The sequence below is a fragment of the Manis pentadactyla genome, chromosome X (genome assembly GCF_030020395.1).
Source record: "Manis pentadactyla isolate mManPen7 chromosome X, mManPen7.hap1, whole genome shotgun sequence".
NCBI classification, from domain to species: Eukaryota; Metazoa; Chordata; class Mammalia; order Pholidota; family Manidae; genus Manis; species Manis pentadactyla.
Window position 1 is genome coordinate 39,294,735 of NC_080038.1, and position 20,760 is coordinate 39,315,494.

The following is a 20,760-nucleotide window of genomic DNA, read 5'->3' on the forward strand; positions in this document are numbered from 1 at the left end:
TTCTTGCAGGTAACATAAAGATAGGTCTTATTTTTTTATCCATTCAGTGACCCTTTGTCTTTTGATTGTTACATTCAGACAATTTATGTTTAGATTTAGGGTGATGATTCAGTAGGTATGTACTTATTGCCATTGCAGGCTTTAGGTTTGTGGTAACCAGAAGTTCAAGGGTAACTTCCTTACTATCTAACAGTCTAATTTAACTCACTTAGTATTGCTATTACAAATGCAATCTAAAGGTTCATTTTTATTTTACTCCTTTTTCTTCCTTCTCCATTCTTTGTATATTAACTATCATATTCTGTACTCTTTGTCTATCCCTTGACTGACCTTGGGGGGTTGTTGATTTGATTTTGCATGTGCTTAGTAATTAATTGTTCTACTTTCTTTACTGTTGTTTTATTTCCTCTGTTGACAGCTATTTAGCCTTAGGAACACTTCCATCTATTGCAGTCCCTCCAGAATACACTGTAGAGACAGTTTCTGGGTGGTAAACTCTCTCAGCTTTTGCTTATCTGGGAATTGTTTAATCCCTCCTTCAAATTTAAATGATAATCTTGCTGGATAAAGTATTCTTCTTTGAGGCCCTTCTGCTTCATTGTATTAAATATATCATGCCTCACCCTTCTGGCCTGTAAGGTTTCTGTTGAGTAGTCTACTGATAACCTGATGAGTTTTCCTTTGTATGTGATCTTTTTTCTCTCTCTGGCTGCTTTTAATAGTCCTTTTTCTTGATCTTTGCCATTTTATTATATGTCTTAGTATTGTCTTCCTTGGATCCCTTGTGTTGGGAGATGTGTGCACCTCCATGGCCTGATTGGCTATCTCCTTCCCCAGATTGGGGAAGTTTTCAGCAATTGCCTCCTCAGAGACACTTTCTATCCCTATTTCTCTCTCTTCTTATTCTGGTACCCCTATAATACGAATATTGTTCCGTTTGGATTAGTTGCACAGTTCTCTCAATATTCTTTCCTTCCTAGAGATCCTTTTTTTCTTTGTATTCCTCTTCTTTAATTTCTATTCCATTTACCATCTCCTCCACTGTATCTAATCTGCTTTTAAATCCCTCCATTGTATGTTTCATTTCTGATACTGTATTCCATAATGATTGAATCTCCATCCAGAATTCTCCCCTGAGTTTTTGAATATTTTGCTGTAGCTCCATGAGCATGTTTATGATTTTTATTTTGACATCTCTTTCAGGAAGATTGGTGAGTTCAGTTTCACTTGATCCTTTTTCTGGTGTTTGTGGGTTTTGGTTTGAACCAGGTTCCTTTGACTTTTAATATTTGTATGTGGTGCCCTCTAGTGCCCAGAAGCTCTACACTCTGGACCTACTTAGCCCCCAGAGCGATGTCGGGGGTTGCAGGGGAGTGTCGTTGGTGCCTGTGGAGGGGAAAGAGCTGTTTCCTGCTTCCCTGCTGCTGTGCCTGTCTCCACTGCCAGAATCAGTGGGCCAAGCACATGGGTGTAAGCTTCTATGCTTTGCGTTTGTAGTTGCTATAGGCAGGTCCTCCCTCTCACTTGCCTGTTGCTAAGGCAGGGGCTGCCGGTTTGCGAGCTGGTGCCGGCTGGCTGGGAGGAAGGTGCAGCAGGCTGTGTATCATGGAGCGGGGCCTCAGAGCTGCGTAGCCAGCCAGGGGTATGGAGTGCCTGAAATTCCTGAATACTCCCAATCTGCTGGGCAGATTGCACTCGGACAATTCTGTCCTCCTGTCCTTTCTCCTGAGCAGCAAGCTCTGTGCAATCCTTGTTCCTTTAGCAGCCCTCTTGCTGTTAGGAAATCTCTCAGAGTGCCAACCTTTCTTTTGTCTGAGAGCAGCTGAATGTGCGTCCTTGTTTTCCACAAGCGGCTGGAATCTCAGTCTCTTCAAGTATTCCGCCTGTCTTAGCTTTCTATCTGCATTAATCTCCAGAGCACCATGTTATGTAGGTTTGTAGGTTTGTTCTTCCAGAGCAGGTCTCCAGGACTGTGTGTTCAGTATTCCTAGGCTTCCACCCTCTCCCCTCTCCCATTTCTCTTCCTTCCTCTGGTGAAGCTGGGGTGGGGGAAAGGCTTAGGTACTGCCAGATCATGGCTTTGGTACATTACCCTGTTTTTGTGAGGTCTCTTCTTTCCTCCAGGTGTATACAGTCTGACTCAGCCTTCTTTCCTGTTGCTCTTTTAGGATTAGTTGTATTAACTAAATTTTTGTATTGTATGTGGTTTTGGGAGGAGGCCTCTGTCTCACCTCTCATGCCACCATCTTTGATCTCCTCATACTAATTTTTTTGTTTCTAAAATTCATGTCTCATTTTCAAATAAGCCGTGGTGTTCTGTTATAATACCATTGAACTTTTATTGTCGATTTCTAAAATAATGATGTATTCTATTATACTGTTCCATATTACTGCTTTCTATTTACTTAAAGACTTAAAAATTTTCATATAAACAAAATGTACACAGGAATACTAGATGAAGTTAATTTTTCCTCAAATGCTCCATTCTCAAATGTCTTGAGAATAACCCAACAACCTGTTGTCAGCAATAAATGTTGAAAGTAATTCTAGTTGGTTCTCCAGTCCATTTTATTTGCATATCATAGTTTATTATGTTAGACCTTACATATCTGAAAATTATTTTAAGACATGTTTAAAGATCAGATATAGTGAATTAATATTCTCACTCTCTTGCAGCATTTTCAGTTAGCTATGGTTGACTGCAATCCCTGCACTTTGTCCAGTGCTGAAAGTAAGTATTATTAAGTGCCATAGTTCTCTGCACGTATTGATATATAACTTCATGGCAAATAATAGTAATAGTAATAATAGTGATAGTGATGAATCCTGTGCATTTTTTTCTTCTATAATTGTTGAATCAAACTGGTTGTCATGGCTACTTGTACAAATGGACCATGTTAGACAGTTATTATGAGCAGCCTGTGTCTTAAATAGACATGCCAGTGAACTGGATTGTCATATGAAAATTTTCTGTACTAATGAATAAGATTGATTATTTGTGTATTGTAGATGATTGGAGAGGGATTAAAAAAAGCATTTGCCAGCCTTTTTAGAAAAATGAGTATGCAAAGATTCATATGTGGTAGCTCACTGATTGCTGCTTTGTGGTATTAAAATTGTTACTAATTATGAAGACATATTTTGACTTTTTATTATAGTTTTACACATCATGTATGAAGTTTTAAGGTGACAGTTTTCCATTAATTCAGAAAGAATGTGTCTGTGAAGCATGTTCCCATACAGTGGTTTCTTCAGATAATTATTTTCTGCTTCTGTATAGGTTTTTTTCCGAAAGGAGATTGGGTTGATTATGAATTGTTTATCAATAATTAATGTGTTGGCATATTTGTTTAGTGTACTTTAAAGTAACCAATAAAGGTTTTAAGAAAATTTATTGGATTCAAGCTGGATTTCTTTAAAACTTTCTTACTTAAAAAATAAAAAACTTGAGAGTGTATGAAAAATTGAATTGTTCTTCATGAAAATTTCACCTCAGTCAAAGGAATTTTAGGTGTTGGAAAGTCAGTTTTTAGCTATTAGTGACACTTTGTCAACTGTGTAGAAAGGTGTTAATTGAAAAATAGTCTTTGTTAAAAATGCCTAGGACAGTGCTCAAAGCAGTGAAAAAGCTATGGAAATTTAAATATAACCTGCATATAATATGAATTATGACATAGCATGAATTAAATCATCATCTGAACCCAGGCCAGTTATGTCATACTTTTGCTAAAAGCAATCTCTTGAGAAAACATAAAAAATTTCTATTTTCTTTAAATGAAACTCAGGATTTAGTACTGATCAGTGTATTTGCAGAATAAATGGTGGGATTGTAACAAATGCAGCAATATTTTGGTTTCTAAGATGAGGTTGGATTAGAAAAAGAATTACATACATTGATATATTAATTTATAAAGTATTATATTTTTTCCTTGATATATCTGTTATATAAACGATCTAGATATATACTCTTAAAATCTTTAAAAAATTGATTTATGAGAATAAGAAAACAGCTTATTTTTATTTAACTGATTATATCTAATACCTTAAAACTAACATTGATAACCATTTGTCAGTTTGAATCACTTTTGAGAGATTGTTTCATAAATTTCACACTCAGTATTTTGGTAAATCCTCATTTTATTCTACTCTGTTGAGGTTAAATCTCAGTTTATAAAGCACTGTTGCTCTGGAGAGGGAAACAACACCTCTGTATATAGACTGAGTATCACAGGGCAGAAAACTTCCCTGTCGAATTTGAAGAGGACAGTTTGAACCATCAGGAATACATCTTTGAGTTTACTGTGCTTCTCTTTCTGTTGGTTACTGAGAAGGGAAATAGGGAGGGTGACCAACGTCTTGTTTTGCCCAAGACTGAGGAGTTACCCCAGCAAAGTGCTAAAAGGTTGGTTGGTCACTGTAATGGAAGGGCATATGCTTTAGTAAGAGACATTAGGTCATTACAGTTCATTTGATTTTGGTAGTTTAGACAGTCTGCATGATTACTTGATAACCATGATAATGGCTGATGTCTCACAGAGCACTAACAAATGTAGACTACTTACTTTGAGCCAGACACTCTTATTCTGTTAACACCAGGCTCTTTATTATCTTTGTAAAACCTATTTCTCTTTGAACTTTTTATGTCATCATCTGTTTGTATATGTCACAGTCCTTGACTATTCTTTGAAATATTCCATGTTACTTTGTGATACTACAAAGATCAGAGGATTGATTATATAGCAAATAAAGTGAGTTTATTAAATAAACTGTATGAGATATCTGTATGAGATATTTATATTTTATGGCACAATTCATTTATGCAATTAAAAAAATTGATACACTTATTGCTTCTAGAACTATTTGAGAGGTTAATTATACTATATGTTTTGAAAAGTAGAGTCATGGTGATGTGAGGATTTTCATTATATGATTGCCCCTTGGGGTGAAATTGTTTCTTCTAGATATAATTAATTCTGTTAATTCTAAAAATAAAGTGTTAACTTCTGGATAGAATTTAATTTCAGAACTTTTTATGGCAATATTTGTTAAAAATTTCTCCCTCTAATTGAGACTTGCCAACTAGAGCTTTTTCTCAGTTGTATGAGACTGAGACTCAGGTATTACACATTGATGAAGACTTTTAAGAATTTAAATATGGTGGTTTTCACACTACAAAAGATGACCCTGGATTTAGTAAATCATGGGATAAGGAATTCTTTGACGTAAGGGTTAGGACTGAGCCTTGAGAAAGTTTCGGATGAAAGTCGAGTGGCAGCTAGCTGATGATCATCTTCCTTGTCTCCTTCATTAGAGGAGTGAGAAGCTTGAGGAAAATGGGCATAGAGTTTTCCATCTCTTGCTCATTCTCTTAACCTGTAACCCAGTCTTCCTCCAGTGATGTAGTGTAATGAGATTTGGACTAGAACTTTTAAGGAGAGCTGTGTTGGAAAAGGGGAGTGGTAAATAAGAAAAGCTCTCAACAGATGTAGGTAAAGGTGATGTTTATATGTGTAGAACTTTTCTTACTATTTTCCTGTACTTTGTGCAAAAAACTGATTTTTATCTAGTAAAGATGTTTTTATTTTGCTTCATCTGTGATTAGTTTTTGTGTGATATTAAACAGTTGTTTATGGAGAGATGTAGTACTTTACTTTTGAACCAGAAAATGTTTGATTTTAAAGTTCATTATATATTTTGTTCATTTTGCTCTTTATGGTTATTTAGTTCGGCATTTCCCAGGTGCTGGTCTAGGGAACACATATCAGAATCTCTTGCAGAACTGAATAAAAAGGTAGCTTTCCAAGTCTTGTTCCAGGCTCACTGAATCATAATCTCAGGAATCTCTATTTTTAAACAGGCCTCCCAGGTGATTCTTACAGTTATGGGAATCTGTGAGAGAGTTAGCTCATGGCGCATTCCCCAGTGAGAAACTGATGATAGTTGTGGACCTTATTTTTAAAGATCCACAAATAATTTGCAAATAAATTGGAAAGGCTCCCAAGACTCTTTGAAATCCAGTTATGAAATCCAAGTAGAACATTGAAAAGAAATTTGTCATTGAAGAATGAAAATCGCAGTTTTTAAGTAGCTAGAATACAGCTTTGATTCCTGGTTCGTTGTTACTTTTGTTGAATGATTCATAGTCTAGTGATGCAGAATCAGGAAGAGCTGTGAATAAAAGTGGAAGTAAATTATTTGATTTTCAAAACATTACTTGTTAATCTTGGGACTGTCTAAGGATTCTTGCCTTCCAAGTGGTTTGACTTTTTTTTTTTTTTTTAAATAAGAGCTGATGGAGAAATCCAACAACTCATTTCCTCTGTGTAATTACCAGTGTCATCCTGGTTTATGACTTCTTTAAAAATGTTGATATGAAATACAGTATATGAAAAAATTAGAGGCTTGTTTTTGGTTTTAATATGTTTTTTATATCCAGTACTAACTTTACTAGGTTTTTGACTTGGAACTCTTGTTTTTAAATATCATGCTTTAAAATGTACAGATGATAGAAGTTTTATTTGCTTAATGTCACTGTTTTGAACTTTGTAGGAAGTATACTAACTTGCTATAGATTTTGATGTTAGTATCAATAATTACATTGACAAAATTTGGTAATGACCAAGAGTGAATATATGTGGTTTCTTACTGTGTTCAAGTTAAGTGTTTGTATATTCTATTTTATTGAAAAGTTATATTCTGTTATTACTTAATCTATGTGGTGTGGACTGTGCTTATGTTTTACATTTTAAATTGTTAATTTACCCCAAATACAGTTGTATTTTTACTGATTTTTATTTTCTATCATCTTTGCAGTTCAGTTTCACATTGCCCACTTATATGAAACCCAGGTAAGTGTTTTAGCTTACCTTACTTGAAGCAAACAAAAATGATCACTTACATAATTTTACATGAAATCATATATACAGATAATTGCATTCTGGGCATTACCTCTTACATATACTTTATACTCATTAAATGTCAAATCTTTGCTTAGTGAAACAGTTCTTAGAGTACTTACTGTGTACAAAGAAATTTAATGTGATTTGCTCCTAAACTTGAGCTTATCAGGAGACTTTAAATACAGCTATAGTTAAGATTTCTCTTATTCTTGATGTAAATGCCTAGTTTTTTCTTCAAAAAGTTGATACGTGTTTGTTACAATTGCCAATGGGTTTCAGCCCTGGGCAAGTTCACTATGGATTCAATGATACTGAAAAAAGACAGTGGAATGTTCTTGGGGTGAAAGAGTTTATACCCAACTTTATTCCCATGGTGACAGGTTAATCACTAGAATCCCGTCCACTCAGAGTGAGTCTGCATGCAGCAAGCTGGTCTCTGCCTCTGGGCCTCTCTGCCCCCACAGCCGTCTGTCTCTGTCCTTGGTGCTGCCACCACTCCAGCTTCTACTCTGCTCTCCTGCAGCCTTGCAGCCATGCCACTGTGTCACCCAGAGCACTGGGCAGGGCTCTTTATATAGAGTCAATAGCAATGTATTGGCCACATGTGTGTAGTGAGCTAGCCAACCAGGGCCAGGTGAGAATCCTAGCCATAGGAACCTTCACTTTCTCCATACTCCATCCTTCCAGGATTCTCACCTCTTAATCTGTGTGCCCTCAGTCCTCTGCATTAGTCCCTGTGTGAGGAAACTGGAACATTGTAACTAAATTCCATAATAACGTAATACCATATACAAATAACAAAAATTACAAAATTAAAATAACCCTCAAGCCTGAGGAGATCCATTGCTACCAAGTGGTCATCCTGGCTGTATTCAAACTAGTTCTATTCAAATGAGTTAACCAGAAGGACCATGGGTGGGCCACCGTCTCCAGCAGAAAGTCTTGCAGACATACAGGCCAGTCTTGTCGCTTTGTCTCTGGCTTCTACTGCTTCGTCCTCAGTGGCCGGAACTGCTGCTCCGGTCTCAGTGTAAGATTCTACTTGACTTTCTGTCTTGCCAATGGTTTCCAGCCCCAGGCAAGTTCACTGTGAATTCAGTGTGACCAAAGAAATGACTTTCTTGGGGTGAAAGGGTTATACCCAACTTTTATTTCCATGGTGGCAGGTCAATCACTAAAATCTCGACCACTCAGAGCGAGTCTGTATGCAGCAAACTGGTCTCTGCCTCTGGGCCTCTCTACCTGCACAGCCGTCCCAGTGTCTGTCCTCAATGCTGCCACCCCTCCAGCCTCTGCTCTCCTCTCCTGCAGCTGTGCCACTGTGTTGCCCCGAGCCCTGGGCATGGCTCTTTATATAGAGTCAGTAATGACATATTGCCCACAAATGTGCAGTGAGCTAGCCAACCAGGGCCAGGTGAGAATCCTGGCCACAGGAACCTTCATTTTATCCACACTTTCCATCCAATTTATGTCTGCTCCTGCCTTTATCAAATCAACCCACATCTGGGTCCTCATGACCTTCACGGGGCCGTTTAATTCTTCCTTCGGGTAGCAGACTGTTATTTCCTTCTATGCTTTTATTGCTTGAGCCTGAGGATAGGAGCAGAACATAGCGTGCTCCATGACCTGGGGAGGGGGCTGCACCTCTCCTGGAGGAGCCCACCATGGCCAAGTCTTTGTTTTCTTTTCAGCTTTCAACTGGGTGGGATTTCAACCGACCAGGGGCTGATGCCTCTGGCACTGGGAGGACCTCTACCCCCACCTGGTTCATCAGACCTCTGCTCCTTCATTTCTGGGGCTGATGGCTCCACTACATCCTTCACATGCCCCATGGCACCTGGCAGCCTGCACTCTCGTGCTGCTGCTTCTCAGGCCACCATGACATCCTTTACTATTTCCATAGCACCTCATAGTGATGCCATTTCAGTCAGCAACAAATTTTTTACCTCCTCAACGGCACTTTGCTTGCAGCTCACGTTCTTGTGCTGCCTTTTCTCATACTTCCTGCAGGAGGCATCTTTCTCCCTTACAGCCTCTCTCATTACTATGAGAAAAAAACTTCCCACCGTTCCCACCGCCCTACGGGTACTGTGCTTCTCTAAGGAATTCCCTATTTTGCTGAGGGCCAACTTTACTGCCTCAGGTGTTGCCTCTACCCCTTCCCAGGCTTGGGATGGAGCGCAGAAGCAAGCCGCGTCAGACCACATGTCCACTGGGGGACACTCAAATGTCTCCCTATCCATAGGAGCAGCCGGCTGAAACACCCCTTCCATAAAGGCAGTGTATTCTTTTCCTTGGTTAACAATTAGTCCTGCCAATTGTCTTGCCAATGGGTTTTAGCCCTGGGCAAGTTCACTATGGATACCAATGAGAGTGAAAAATGACAGTGGAACGTTCTTGGGATGAGAGGGTTTATACCCAACTTTATTCCCACAGTGGCAGGTCAGTCATTAGAATCCTGTCTACTCAGAGTGAGTCTGAATGCAGTAAGCCAGTCTCTGCCTTTGGGCCTCTCTACTCCTGCATCTGTCTCAGTCTCTGTCCTCATTCTTGGCATTGCCACCACTCCAGTCTCTGCCTCCTGCACTCCTGTGTGGCTGTGCCACCATGTTGCCCAGAGTACTGTATATAGAGTCAGTAGCAACATATTGCCTACACGTGTGTAGTGAGCTAGCCGACCAAGGCCAGGTGAGAATCCTGGCTGCAGGAACCTTCACTTTATCCACAACAATGTATTGTTTTTAGTTTCACTTTTTCTTAAGGTTGAAATACCCCTTCCACATGTCACCATTATTTGAAAGGCATATTATTAGTCACCTCGTGATGTCATTACTACCATTTTTATGACTGCTATATTTAAAAAACTTCACTTTAATTTTAGAACATTTTGTGTATGGCAGATTTTGCTTAATTGTGTGTTAAAAGGTATGACACAAACATTTACTCTAGGCATTCGTCTGGAAAATCAGGCATAAGTTGGTATGAGACTGTATAAGGTAATCATAATTTGCCCAAAAAATCAATTTTACGGTTTTGTAATAGCTTTTTTGAGGAAAAAAATACTGTTTTTTATATTTGTAAGGCCTGTTTGGTTTCACAGTTACCATGGGGTGCTTGAAAAATATTAACATCAGATTCCTGGACACACCCCACCCCAACATGTACACACACACGCACGCACGCACGCACGCGGAATCAAACCCTACCAATCTAGGGATTTTATCCACCTTGAGAAGATGCATGTGAGAATACATGTTTGTTATGGATCAGAATCTTCACCTGTCAATACCAATCCTAGCTTCTGCCAACTGTGATTTTTGCCAGATCAGCAAAGGCCCCAGGGTGAAAACAGTTACAGAAATCAGCTGCTTCTCCAAAGGTTTTCTTTGCTTGGAGTCTTAGCCTCCTCCTCTTCTCATTACCTCAGGAGCTCCCTGCTACCTTCAAAAGGATGGGTTCTGATTTTTTGTTAGCTTTTCTAGTTTTTAGTGAGATTCACTGTTCTGACAATAGTTGGAGCAGAAGTTTTCTCACCTTTATTTTTGATGAGTGTTTGCTGGAGATGGAATTTGATTTGATGATTTTAATTTAACCATTTTGAACTTTATATTGCATTGTCTTCTGGCTTTCGTTATTTCTGATGAGAAGCTGTCGTTAATTTTTAATCTTGTGAAGGGAGGTAATGTGGGGACAGAGCCCTTCCCCCATTGATCTTTCATTTGATAAATTGTAGTTCCCATTTAAGATTAAGCAAAAAAAAAATCATGCAATCAGTGTTAAATGACAGAAAGATGGCACTCTAAGCATATGAAAGGATTGAAAAATCTCTTCCCCAGTGTTTAAAACAAGGATTTTTATTTTCAGGTGAAAAATTAAGTAAAGTAAAATTGGACTACCTGCCCACCTACCTATATAGAAGGTTACTTTTTATACTTTAGGTGATTCATACCTATAGACCTTGTACATGAATATGGACTTTTAAATTATAAGTACTAATATGTGGTTACTGGCTACTGCTAGGTAACCAAATAGTTCAAGGGAAGTTTTTTATATAGGAAGAAGTCTCTGCTAGTAAATACAGAAAGAAATTCAGTATCATTTCACAAACCATGAGACGTCCTGTCCTTGGCCTTTACAAGATTAAACAGTAAGACCATAATTAAAGCTAAAAAGTGCTAGAATATTTTTTTAACTAGAATTGTTTAGGAATGCCTTTTTTGAGTAGGATCCGTTTGGGCTGAGTCCTACCAGTAATACAATTATGGGGCTGATGTGGGGGTGTGTGGGTGTGGGTATGGCCAGGTCATTCTAATAAAGAGGTGTTAACAAGTACAATGGCTTTGTGATATTGAGCTTATAAAAAATTGAAAGACTAAAAGGCCTTTTGTAGGATGGAGGTATATGACTTTTTTTATTCCCCCTTAAAATTCTGCTTAATTTAATCATGAATTTAAGTTTGGGTTTTATTTTTCAGCTTTAGTGAGGTATAATTCACAAATAAAATTATAAGATATTTAAATTGTACACTATGATGGTTTGATATATGTATACGTTGTAAAAGGATTTCCCCCATTGACTTAGTTAACACATTCATCATCTTGCATCTCCATCCCCCACTCCCCCTTTTGGGTGAGAACATTGAAGTTCTGTTGTTTCAGCAAATTTCAGTTATACAATACAGTGTTATCAAATAGTTATGTTCTATATTAGATCCTCAGACCTTATTCATCTTCTAATTGAAAGTTTGTACCCTTTTACCAACCTCACCTTATTTCTCCCAACCACACCCCTTGGCAACCACTTTTCTACTGTTTCTATGAATCCAGCGCCCCCCCCCCCCCCATCCCCCAGCACACCTTTTTTTTTAAAAAAAAGATTCCACATATAATTGATACTATACAGTATTTGTCTTTATCTGGCTTATTTCACTTTGCATAATGCCCTCCAAGTTCATCCATGTTGTCCCAAATGACAGGATTTTCTTCTTTCTTAATACAAGTACTAAATACTAATCCATTGTATTTATATATCACATTTTCTTGATCCATCTCTTGAGGGATACTTAGGTTACTTCCATACCTTACAGAGCATGAAAGTACAGATACCTCTTTGAGATAATGGTTTTGTTTCCTTTGGAAATTTACCCAGAAGTGGAATTGCTGGATCAGAACAGTTCTTCTGTTCAGGTTGGATAAGTTTATGGGATGTTACCTCCCCCACATCTGTTCTTAGTAGATTTTAAAAATTAGGTACTCATAGGTTTCTGTGTGTAACACCAGTTCTAGGTGAAGATAATTTTTGTCTCTCTGTATAATGTCTTATCTCTACATAAATGTATTGTGAATTATTCTTGGACATTCATTTCAATTATTTAATTTACCTTTCCATTTTATTAGCTGAGACATCTAGAACCGTTTTTTCTAATAGTAATAATAGTATTAACTGGCCTTCTTTTCTTTTCCTTGATTTTAATGAAATAACCAATTAACCATCTAACTTATTAGCCTTTTAAAGATACAGGATTTCTCCCTTTTAGTTTTGTTATTTATTTTTGAATTGATAATCCAAAATGAAAGTGCCTGAAAGAATACACAGTAGGTATCCTCCCTCCTTTTCCTTAACTAACATTCCCCCCTCTTCCCCTGAAAGCCACCAGTGTTTTTCATATCCTTCCAGAGATACTCAGTGCATATGTAAGTAAATCCATATATATGTTTGCACATATACTTAATTTATTGAAACAATAGCTGATTATGTATGTTCTCTCTTGACCTTGCTTAAATTGTTTTTTTCAGTTAGTATTTTATTTTGGAAATCATTCCACATCAATACATGTAGAGCTGTGTTATATCTCTGTATATATGTACTAGAACTAATTAAACTATTACCCAAGAAAGTATAGTTAACAAATAGTGTTATTATGAATAACACTTTATAAGAATTTGGTTTCATTTTTAACATTTTCTAACTATCCAACATTAGTTTATTCCTGAAACATTGTAGACTCATTTTATTTATGTATATATACAAATCCAAAAATTCTAAAGAAAGAAAAATAAATTCTCGCTGACATTCAAAGATGTATTAAGTATGTCATGATTATGTAGAGTTTATAACATGAACTGAAGGGTGAATCAATGTAAGGAAAACTAACATTGTGAGGAAGGAAGAAATTTTTTTTTTTTCCTAAGAAATGTGAGAATGAGAGAAAAACATAGACCTAATTAATATGTCTTGGTATTCTGAAATAATTAACAAAATAGATAAATCACTAGCTAACTTGATCGAGGGGAGAAAAGAGATAAAGCACAGAGACACAAAATAATGTAACCATTAGAAACAGAAGAAATTAGAATTGTCGTATGAGACTACTTAGCTGATCTATGCAAATTAATTTGACAACTTAAAACAGACTACTTTCCAGGGAAATAGAGAAGAGCAAAATTGACCTCATTAAAGTTAAACAAGTTATAAAAAGCAATAGAGAAAATTAAGTAATGCCTTATAGAAAGCACAGTGCATAGATGGTTTTACAGGGGAATTCTACCAAGCCTTTAAAGACCAGATAATTCTAATACTCTATAGTTGGTTCCAGAGCATTGGAAATGAAGAAAAACTTCCTCATTTCTGTATTTTAAAGTGTGTGTTTGTGTGTAGGTGAGGGCTTACAATAGTTTTCAATCTGACCTTAAGAGATATTTGTGTTAATAATAGTTAAAGTCCTTTCTGCACGTAGTCATTCTATAGCATATTTAAAAAATATAACGGAACAAAGTCTCTGCTTCTAAAAGTTAACTACAGATTATAGTGCTTTGGTGCCCTCTTTTTTTAATTGTAAAATATATGTGACATAAATTTTACCATTTTTAAGTGTACAGTTCATTAAGTACATTGACATTGCTGTACAACTATCACTACCATCTATCTCCAGAGCATTTTCATCATCCTAAACTGAAACTGTATGCCTATTAAACAACCCTCATTCCTCCCTGCACCCAGTCCATGGCAACCAGCATTCTACTTTCTGTCTCTTTTGAGTTTGACTATTCTAGGTACCTCATATAAGTGGAATCATGCAGTATTTCTTCTTTGGTGTCTGACTTATTTCACTTAGCATGATGTCTTTAAGGTTTATACATGTTGTAGCATGTGTGAGAATTTCACTCCTTTTTAAGACTGAATAATAGTCCATTGTATATATAACACCACATTTTGTTTATCCATTCATCTGTTGGTGGACACTTGTGTGGCCTTTTGGGTATTGTGACTAATGCTGTTGTGAACATGAGTTGCAGATATCTTTCTGAGTACATGCTTTGAATGTTGAGCCCTGAAATATTTTGTGATGTCAATGACTAAGGAAGTGCTCATGTGGTGGGGCATGTGGGAAGGATACAGAAGCCAGCTTGAGGGGATAGGGTTCCGAATCACCAAATCTGATGCAAAGTTTAAAAACAAGTAAGTATAATAAATATAAGTTACAGAATAAGATCTATTAGTTCATGCTAATATAAATGAGTAATTGAATAAACAAATGGGGGAATGGGGATACCTCTTTCTTACTGTAGAATTCTAATTTATGTATGAGGAATGATAAATACCTCTCCACAAGGTTTTTATTAATTTCAGAGGGATGCTCTTCAAAAATAACTAGTCAGTACTTTTTGTAAGTGTCAAGGTAATGAAAGTCAGACTGAGGATCTGTCCCAAATTGGAAGAATGTAAGGAGACATGCTACCTAAACACAGGATCCTGGAGCAGAAAAGGACATTAGTAGGACAATTAGTGAAATTTATGTAGATTAGTTCATGGTATTTTATCAGTGTTAGTTTTGTCAGTCTTCATGTATTTTGAAGCTTTGTTACTGTTATGTCATCCTGACATGTTAATCCTTTATCAGTATGAAATATTCCTCTTTAACTCTGGTAATATTCTTTGCCTTGAAGCCTACTGAATCTGATCTGAATCTAGTCACTTCAGCTTTCTAATGCTTACTGTTTGCATGATATCTTCTAACAGCCTTTTATTTTAACCTACATGTGTCTTTATTATAAGTAAAGTACATCTCTTAAAAATACTACATTTTTGGCTCTTTTGTAAATCTATTCTGTTTTTGTTGTTTGGAATGTCTAGTCCATTTTTGTTTAATAACTGATACAGTTGCATAAAATTGGCTATCATTCTTATTGTAGCCTTTGTATTTTGCTGTTTTTCTCTGGCTGCTTCTAAGGGTCATCTTCCTTTTGCATTTGAATTTTAAGAATTTGACTGATGTGCCCAGGGATTGGTTTTAACTCTACTTTTACACTGCTGGTGGTTTTTTAGTCTTTTGGATATGAGATTTCATGTCTTTAATCAGTTCTGGAAGTTTCTCAGACATAATATTGTCAGTATTTTTTTCTGCCCCATTCTTTCTCCTCCTTGTATTCCAGTTACATGAATGGTAGACTGTGTGTTATTGTCTCATACATCTTTGGATGGCTTCCTTTTTTTTTTTTTTTTACATTTTGTGTTTTTTGCTTCATTTTGGATATTTGCTGTTGACCTATTTTCAAATTCGTTGTTTTTTTTTTTTAATCTCAAATCTGTTTAACCTATCCAGTATTTCTCAATTCTAGTGTTTTCCTTTGTTTCTCTTTTTCTTTCTGTGATCTGATTTACTGCCCATTCATTGTGATTGTTTTCCTTTTTGTCTGTGAACAGTGTTAAAATAGCTCTTTAAAACTGCAAATTTTAACATTGCAGTTATTACATGGTTGATGTTCATTAATTTCCTTTTCTATTGAACATGGATAAAATTTTCCCGATTCTTTTTAAGTCTGGTAATTTTGTCCTTGGTATCATGAATAATACATTGTGGAGAGTGAATTTGTTAAATTTTTCTGAAGATTGATGTTTTTGTTTTATTACGTGGAACTCATTCAGTGGTACTCTTTTATAGTTTAGGACACAGTCTAGTCTTTAACATGGTTTAGGAAGGTCTTTGTGCAGTTGTCTTTGCTGGTCTCTGAATTTTCTGCCCTGCCTGCTAGCACTCTAAACTACACGTGTTCATCTTCATCTGGGAAATATCATACTGTCACCATATACAGTACAATATATTTTATTTGTTTTTCTGTCTATATTCTTCCCTGTACTGTAGTCCCAGCAGTTCCTGTTATCTATTAGGTGTTCATAAATACCAATTGAAGGAATTGAGTTGAATAAGTTGGTCCTTACTCTTCATTAACTCCCTAATTGACTTTTTCAGACCTGATCAATATTTAGGGGGAACTAATTTGGCTGATGAATTAAAAGTTCATATAGTAATCACTGTTAATCTCAGTGGACAGTACTTTAAATCTTCCTTATGTTGACATACTGTAGTCAGCTCCTTATCTGTTTCCATAGCCCTTTACTTACCTCACTTGATCCTTAGGACAACTCTAGATAGAAAGATCGGGCATTAGCTCTGTTTTATTGATGTTGAATCATAATTTAAGTGGTTTGCTTGGGGCTCTCAGAGCTAGTTTTGCATTTCTACCTACTTTATTGGAGAAAGGTTTGTTTCCTCAGGCAGCTATGTACTATTGGTGATACTAATAAAAGGCACTTCAATCCATTGTCCTGCCAAGTATGTTTTAAAGGTAATATGAGGTTTTCTTTTGTTGGTTTTTCCTTTTTCTATTTTTATTTTTTTGGAGGATTTGTCTTAAGCTTTATGACTGTAGCAATAATAGGTTTCAGTCATATTAGCACTTTCGGGAGAGAAATGTGGGTAAGTGGTTTCACTTTCAAGTTTGCCTATGGAGCCTTTAATATTACAAACATTGTTAGACTATAACTATGGGAAACTTAGTGTCTTTAAAATCATATATATTATACATTTTTTCATAGGATATTTTATATACCAGTTACTGTATCCTTTACACTTAGATTTTAACTACTTTGGCCCTTAGATTTCTTAAAGCATTTTTGGCATGTTCATGTTAACTTGCTTGGGAACTGTTTCTAGGTGGATAGATTATACACTTGGAGGTAAAATACTTAAAGGTCAATATTTTAATGATGCTTTTTTTATATTAAATATTTCACCGGTCTTAGGTACTCTGAAATGGTGGCCTATTAACCATAACTGTCTAGTCTTAGAGGAACATTCAGTAGCAGAATTAGCACTTTTTTTTTCAGTTGATTCAAAAAAATATGCTAAAATATTAGTATTGTGTAAATCTTAATATATGAGCTAGTTCTTTAAAGATACTAATTTTATTTTTCTTTAAATCTCTTTTCTGCTCTTTAGAGGAAGTATCATTCTGCAAAGGAAGCTTATGAACAACTTTTGCAGACAGAAAACCTTTCTGCACAAGTAAAAGCAACTGTCTTACAACAGTTAGGTATGTAATAGTATACATTTAGTGTATCATAAGTACTTTATGTTTTTTACGTGTCAGGGATGGTAAATAGGTGGCTCATGTATTTATTCTATTCCATTTCCTTCTTTTGCCCAGAGTTGATAGAATTAATCTGAACCCAACATGTTTCCACCCTCTTCTAAGTATTGTCATTTCACAGTCTTTCTCAGTATAATTCTTTAGTGCAGCTAGTCCTTTTTAAATTCTCAAATTACTTTCTAGTACTTAATCCATGGGTGAAGGGGATCGAATACTTTCTTTTTGCCAGATATGCTTCGCACTCAATGAAGTTGAGTGATTTGCTTGAAGTTAACTTAGTGGTTGGTAAGCTTGTTCTCATAGCTTTAACAATAGTACTAACTGAAACATTTTATCTGAAAATTGTGGAACGACTTACACTATAGTCTGTACGTGTGCCATTCTGTTATAATGTTGAAGATGAAAGAATGTAGTAGCCATTTGGATGTAATGTGTCACTATCAATAAAAAGATAGTGATCGAGTTCTCCAGCATTTGATTTTGTTGTCTAGTTATTGAGTAATGTTTCTTGTCTGTATTTGGGTTTTTGTTTTTTTTTTTCTTCTCCCAGCTTTTGTTTTTGGTCTGGACAAATTATTTATTCTTAATTTTTAACCAACATTGTAGTAACGAATGTTTTCATAATGTGACATTTAAAATAATTTCAAAGTCACTTATGATATTAATACATATTATGTGGTTAAGTGTACAAAATAAATACATTGCCTTAATATAAAACTTTGCTTTTACTTTTGTTTTTAATTTAATTTAAATTAATTTAATAGTTAGGATTTTACTTTAGTTATCCATACTTATAAAAATTGTATATGTATTTAAATACTTGTTTTTTAATGAGTTACACATAATATTTGAATAATGTGAATTTATATATTTAAATTAAAACAAGTTGATTAATATAGTAAAAAAAAGGTTTGTGTTAAGTAAAAAGAAAAAAATGATGCTGTTGGAATAGACAGCTTACTCATTCACCTAGTATTTGAATTCTTTTTTTATCCACACTATTTAGAATTAAGTTTTTATGCATTTTAGCTGCAGTGAAGAATGTCATCAGCAAAAAAGCATACATCTTTTAAGAAATGGATTGAAGTAGTTTTGATGTTAGTTATATCTGAATCTTTGGCATTGTCTTGCCATATTTCAGAGTGCATGAATAAACTTTTCGTGGTTTTGAAAGGAAAAATGCTTTCTCTAATTGAGTCCAATTTATGCTTGCACATCAGTCCTTCCTACTTGCTTGTCACTGCTACTTAAGAAGCTCCTTTTAGAGCTTGTTACTCTAGCCCCTGTTCTTACTAGTAATAGCAGGAAAGATAAGGGAGGAACAGATGAATAAACCAATGATAGACACATAATTCCATAAACATGGTAACTCATTTTCCTTAAAATAACTTTTGGAGCACAGCAAGTATAATGTCAGAAAATAAGGGTCTTTATTTGTTACATTTACTGTGGACTACACACAAAGAGCAGAGCTGATTTTATGCACTTGAATTGATCCACAGCTGAAACACGATTTCCTGGCAAATTCAACCAAATGATTCCTGTGTGTCTTGAGGGTTTAGAATATACTATTCTTTGATCCAATCTTTTGATTGCTTGTATAGCCATCTATTTATTTATAATAAAAAATGTATATATTTAAGGTAAACAGCATGATGTTTTGATAGACCTATACACAGTGAAATGATTACTGCAGTCAAGCCAGTCAACATATCCATTTCCCCATGTAGTTAATATTTGTTTTGTGTGTGTTGGGAGCACCTAAATTTCCAGTATACATTATAGTATTATTAACTGTATAGTCATTCTGCTGTACTTAACTCTCTAGACTTACTGATTCTATGTAACTACAGCTTTGTAGCCTTGTACCAACCTTTCCCCATTTCCCTCACCTCTTGGCTGCTGGTAACCACTGTTCTTCTCTCTGTTTCTATGTATTTGACTGTTTTAGATTCCACATAGAAGTAACATTATGCACTATATAAATGTATTTGTTAAACATTTGTGGTACCCATTTTGTGCCATTCTTATTTGTTGTACTATTTGAGTATACTTTTCCTATAGCCTTGGGTTTTTGTTTGTTTGTAAAATGCCTTATAGCATTTATTTTACAAAAGTTGTGAATATATGTAGCCAGTGCCAATAAGGTAGGGTTGTACATGTGTTTTTACTCTGAATTGTCATTGATTATATAGCCTTTTATTTAATTATTCCTTGGAAATAAACGTTGGGTAATAGACTATCTTGGAGATTCTTAAAATCCACATAAATTTTCACTTGAAACAGTGAATATGATTTAACATCTTTATATTCTTTGTTTCATAACTTGGAATTTTTTCAAATACTAAAAAAGGAAAAGAGAAACTATAGTTTGCAATCTACTAAGTGTTAAGTCAGTGCTTAAGATTATTTTAATTTTTCTGGAATAAGAGTTCTTCATAGCTTTGATTATACCTTACTTTGAAAAACAGATTTTCTGTTAGCCGGAATTGGCAGTTCTAGATTTTGGGGATATGTATGTCAAACTAAGTGAATAAATCGACTGAAAGAGTATTTTTATTTGTTTTCTGTTTGGTGTACTTAAAAATAAAAAAACAATTAAGTTATTTAGGTAAATATTTTTAATTATTTGTCCTAGGTTGGATGCATCACACTGTGGATCTTCTGGGAGATAAAGCCACCAAGGAAAGTTATGCTATTCAATATCTCCAAAAGTCCTTGGAAGCAGATCCTAATTCTGGCCAGTCCTGGTATTTCCTTGGAAGGTGAGACTTACTGGACACTAAAGTTTTACGTTTGTTTATTCTAGCTAAGAGATTTGAGTTACGGTCTAAAATGTTAGTTTACATTTATATAACCTGATCAGTATTTTCCTTTTTAAATATGTTACAACAGAGATTGCTGGAAGTTAAAAAATAAAAGAAAGCCTCTGAATGTGGTAGTCTCTCACAGCATAATCTGGTCTCCCAGGGCATTCCTTATTTTGCTTATTGGATTTTATTTGACTTGGATTATTATTGCTGGTTTTTAAAATGTCTTGTCAGATAGTAATTCTTCTTGCAGGTATTTAAGTACCTTTCCTTCTGATGTCTAATATTTTCTTTATGTCTATTTAACAAAACAGAATTACTTTCTCATTTTGCCTATGACTACCAGTAGCTAATGGAACCTTGCCATTTGTAATTATGACTAGTGGTATTACAATGAATGTATTTGATTAATAGTAAATCTCAAACAGTTTTACTTGAAATTTTACAGTAAGAAAGTAGATGTATTATTATTGGTTTTGTTGGAAAGGAGAAGTGACATGTAGTAAAAATAGTTTTCTGTAAGTCTAAACTTTTCTCTGTTCTTTGAATGTCTGAATTGTGCTTACTGATTATCTGAAATATACCTTATGTATATATATCTGATAGATTATGTTTTTGGAC

General features: G+C 35.4%; 1 protein-coding gene across 13 annotated transcripts in view; it reads left to right on the plus strand.

The window, feature by feature from the left end:
• KDM6A (lysine demethylase 6A) overlaps positions 1–20,760 on the plus strand; it is a 267,811-nt gene that overhangs the window by 175,477 nt on the left and 71,574 nt on the right. For all 13 annotated transcript variants that reach the window (XM_057495767.1, XM_057495768.1, XM_057495770.1 and 10 more), the window contains exons 7-10: positions 2,677–2,731; positions 6,814–6,848; positions 17,179–17,272; positions 19,968–20,094. In XM_057495767.1, coding sequence (XP_057351750.1) covers positions 2,677–2,731; positions 6,814–6,848; positions 17,179–17,272; positions 19,968–20,094 — 311 coding nt within the window. The remainder of the gene's footprint in view (positions 1–2,676; positions 2,732–6,813; positions 6,849–17,178; positions 17,273–19,967; positions 20,095–20,760) is intronic.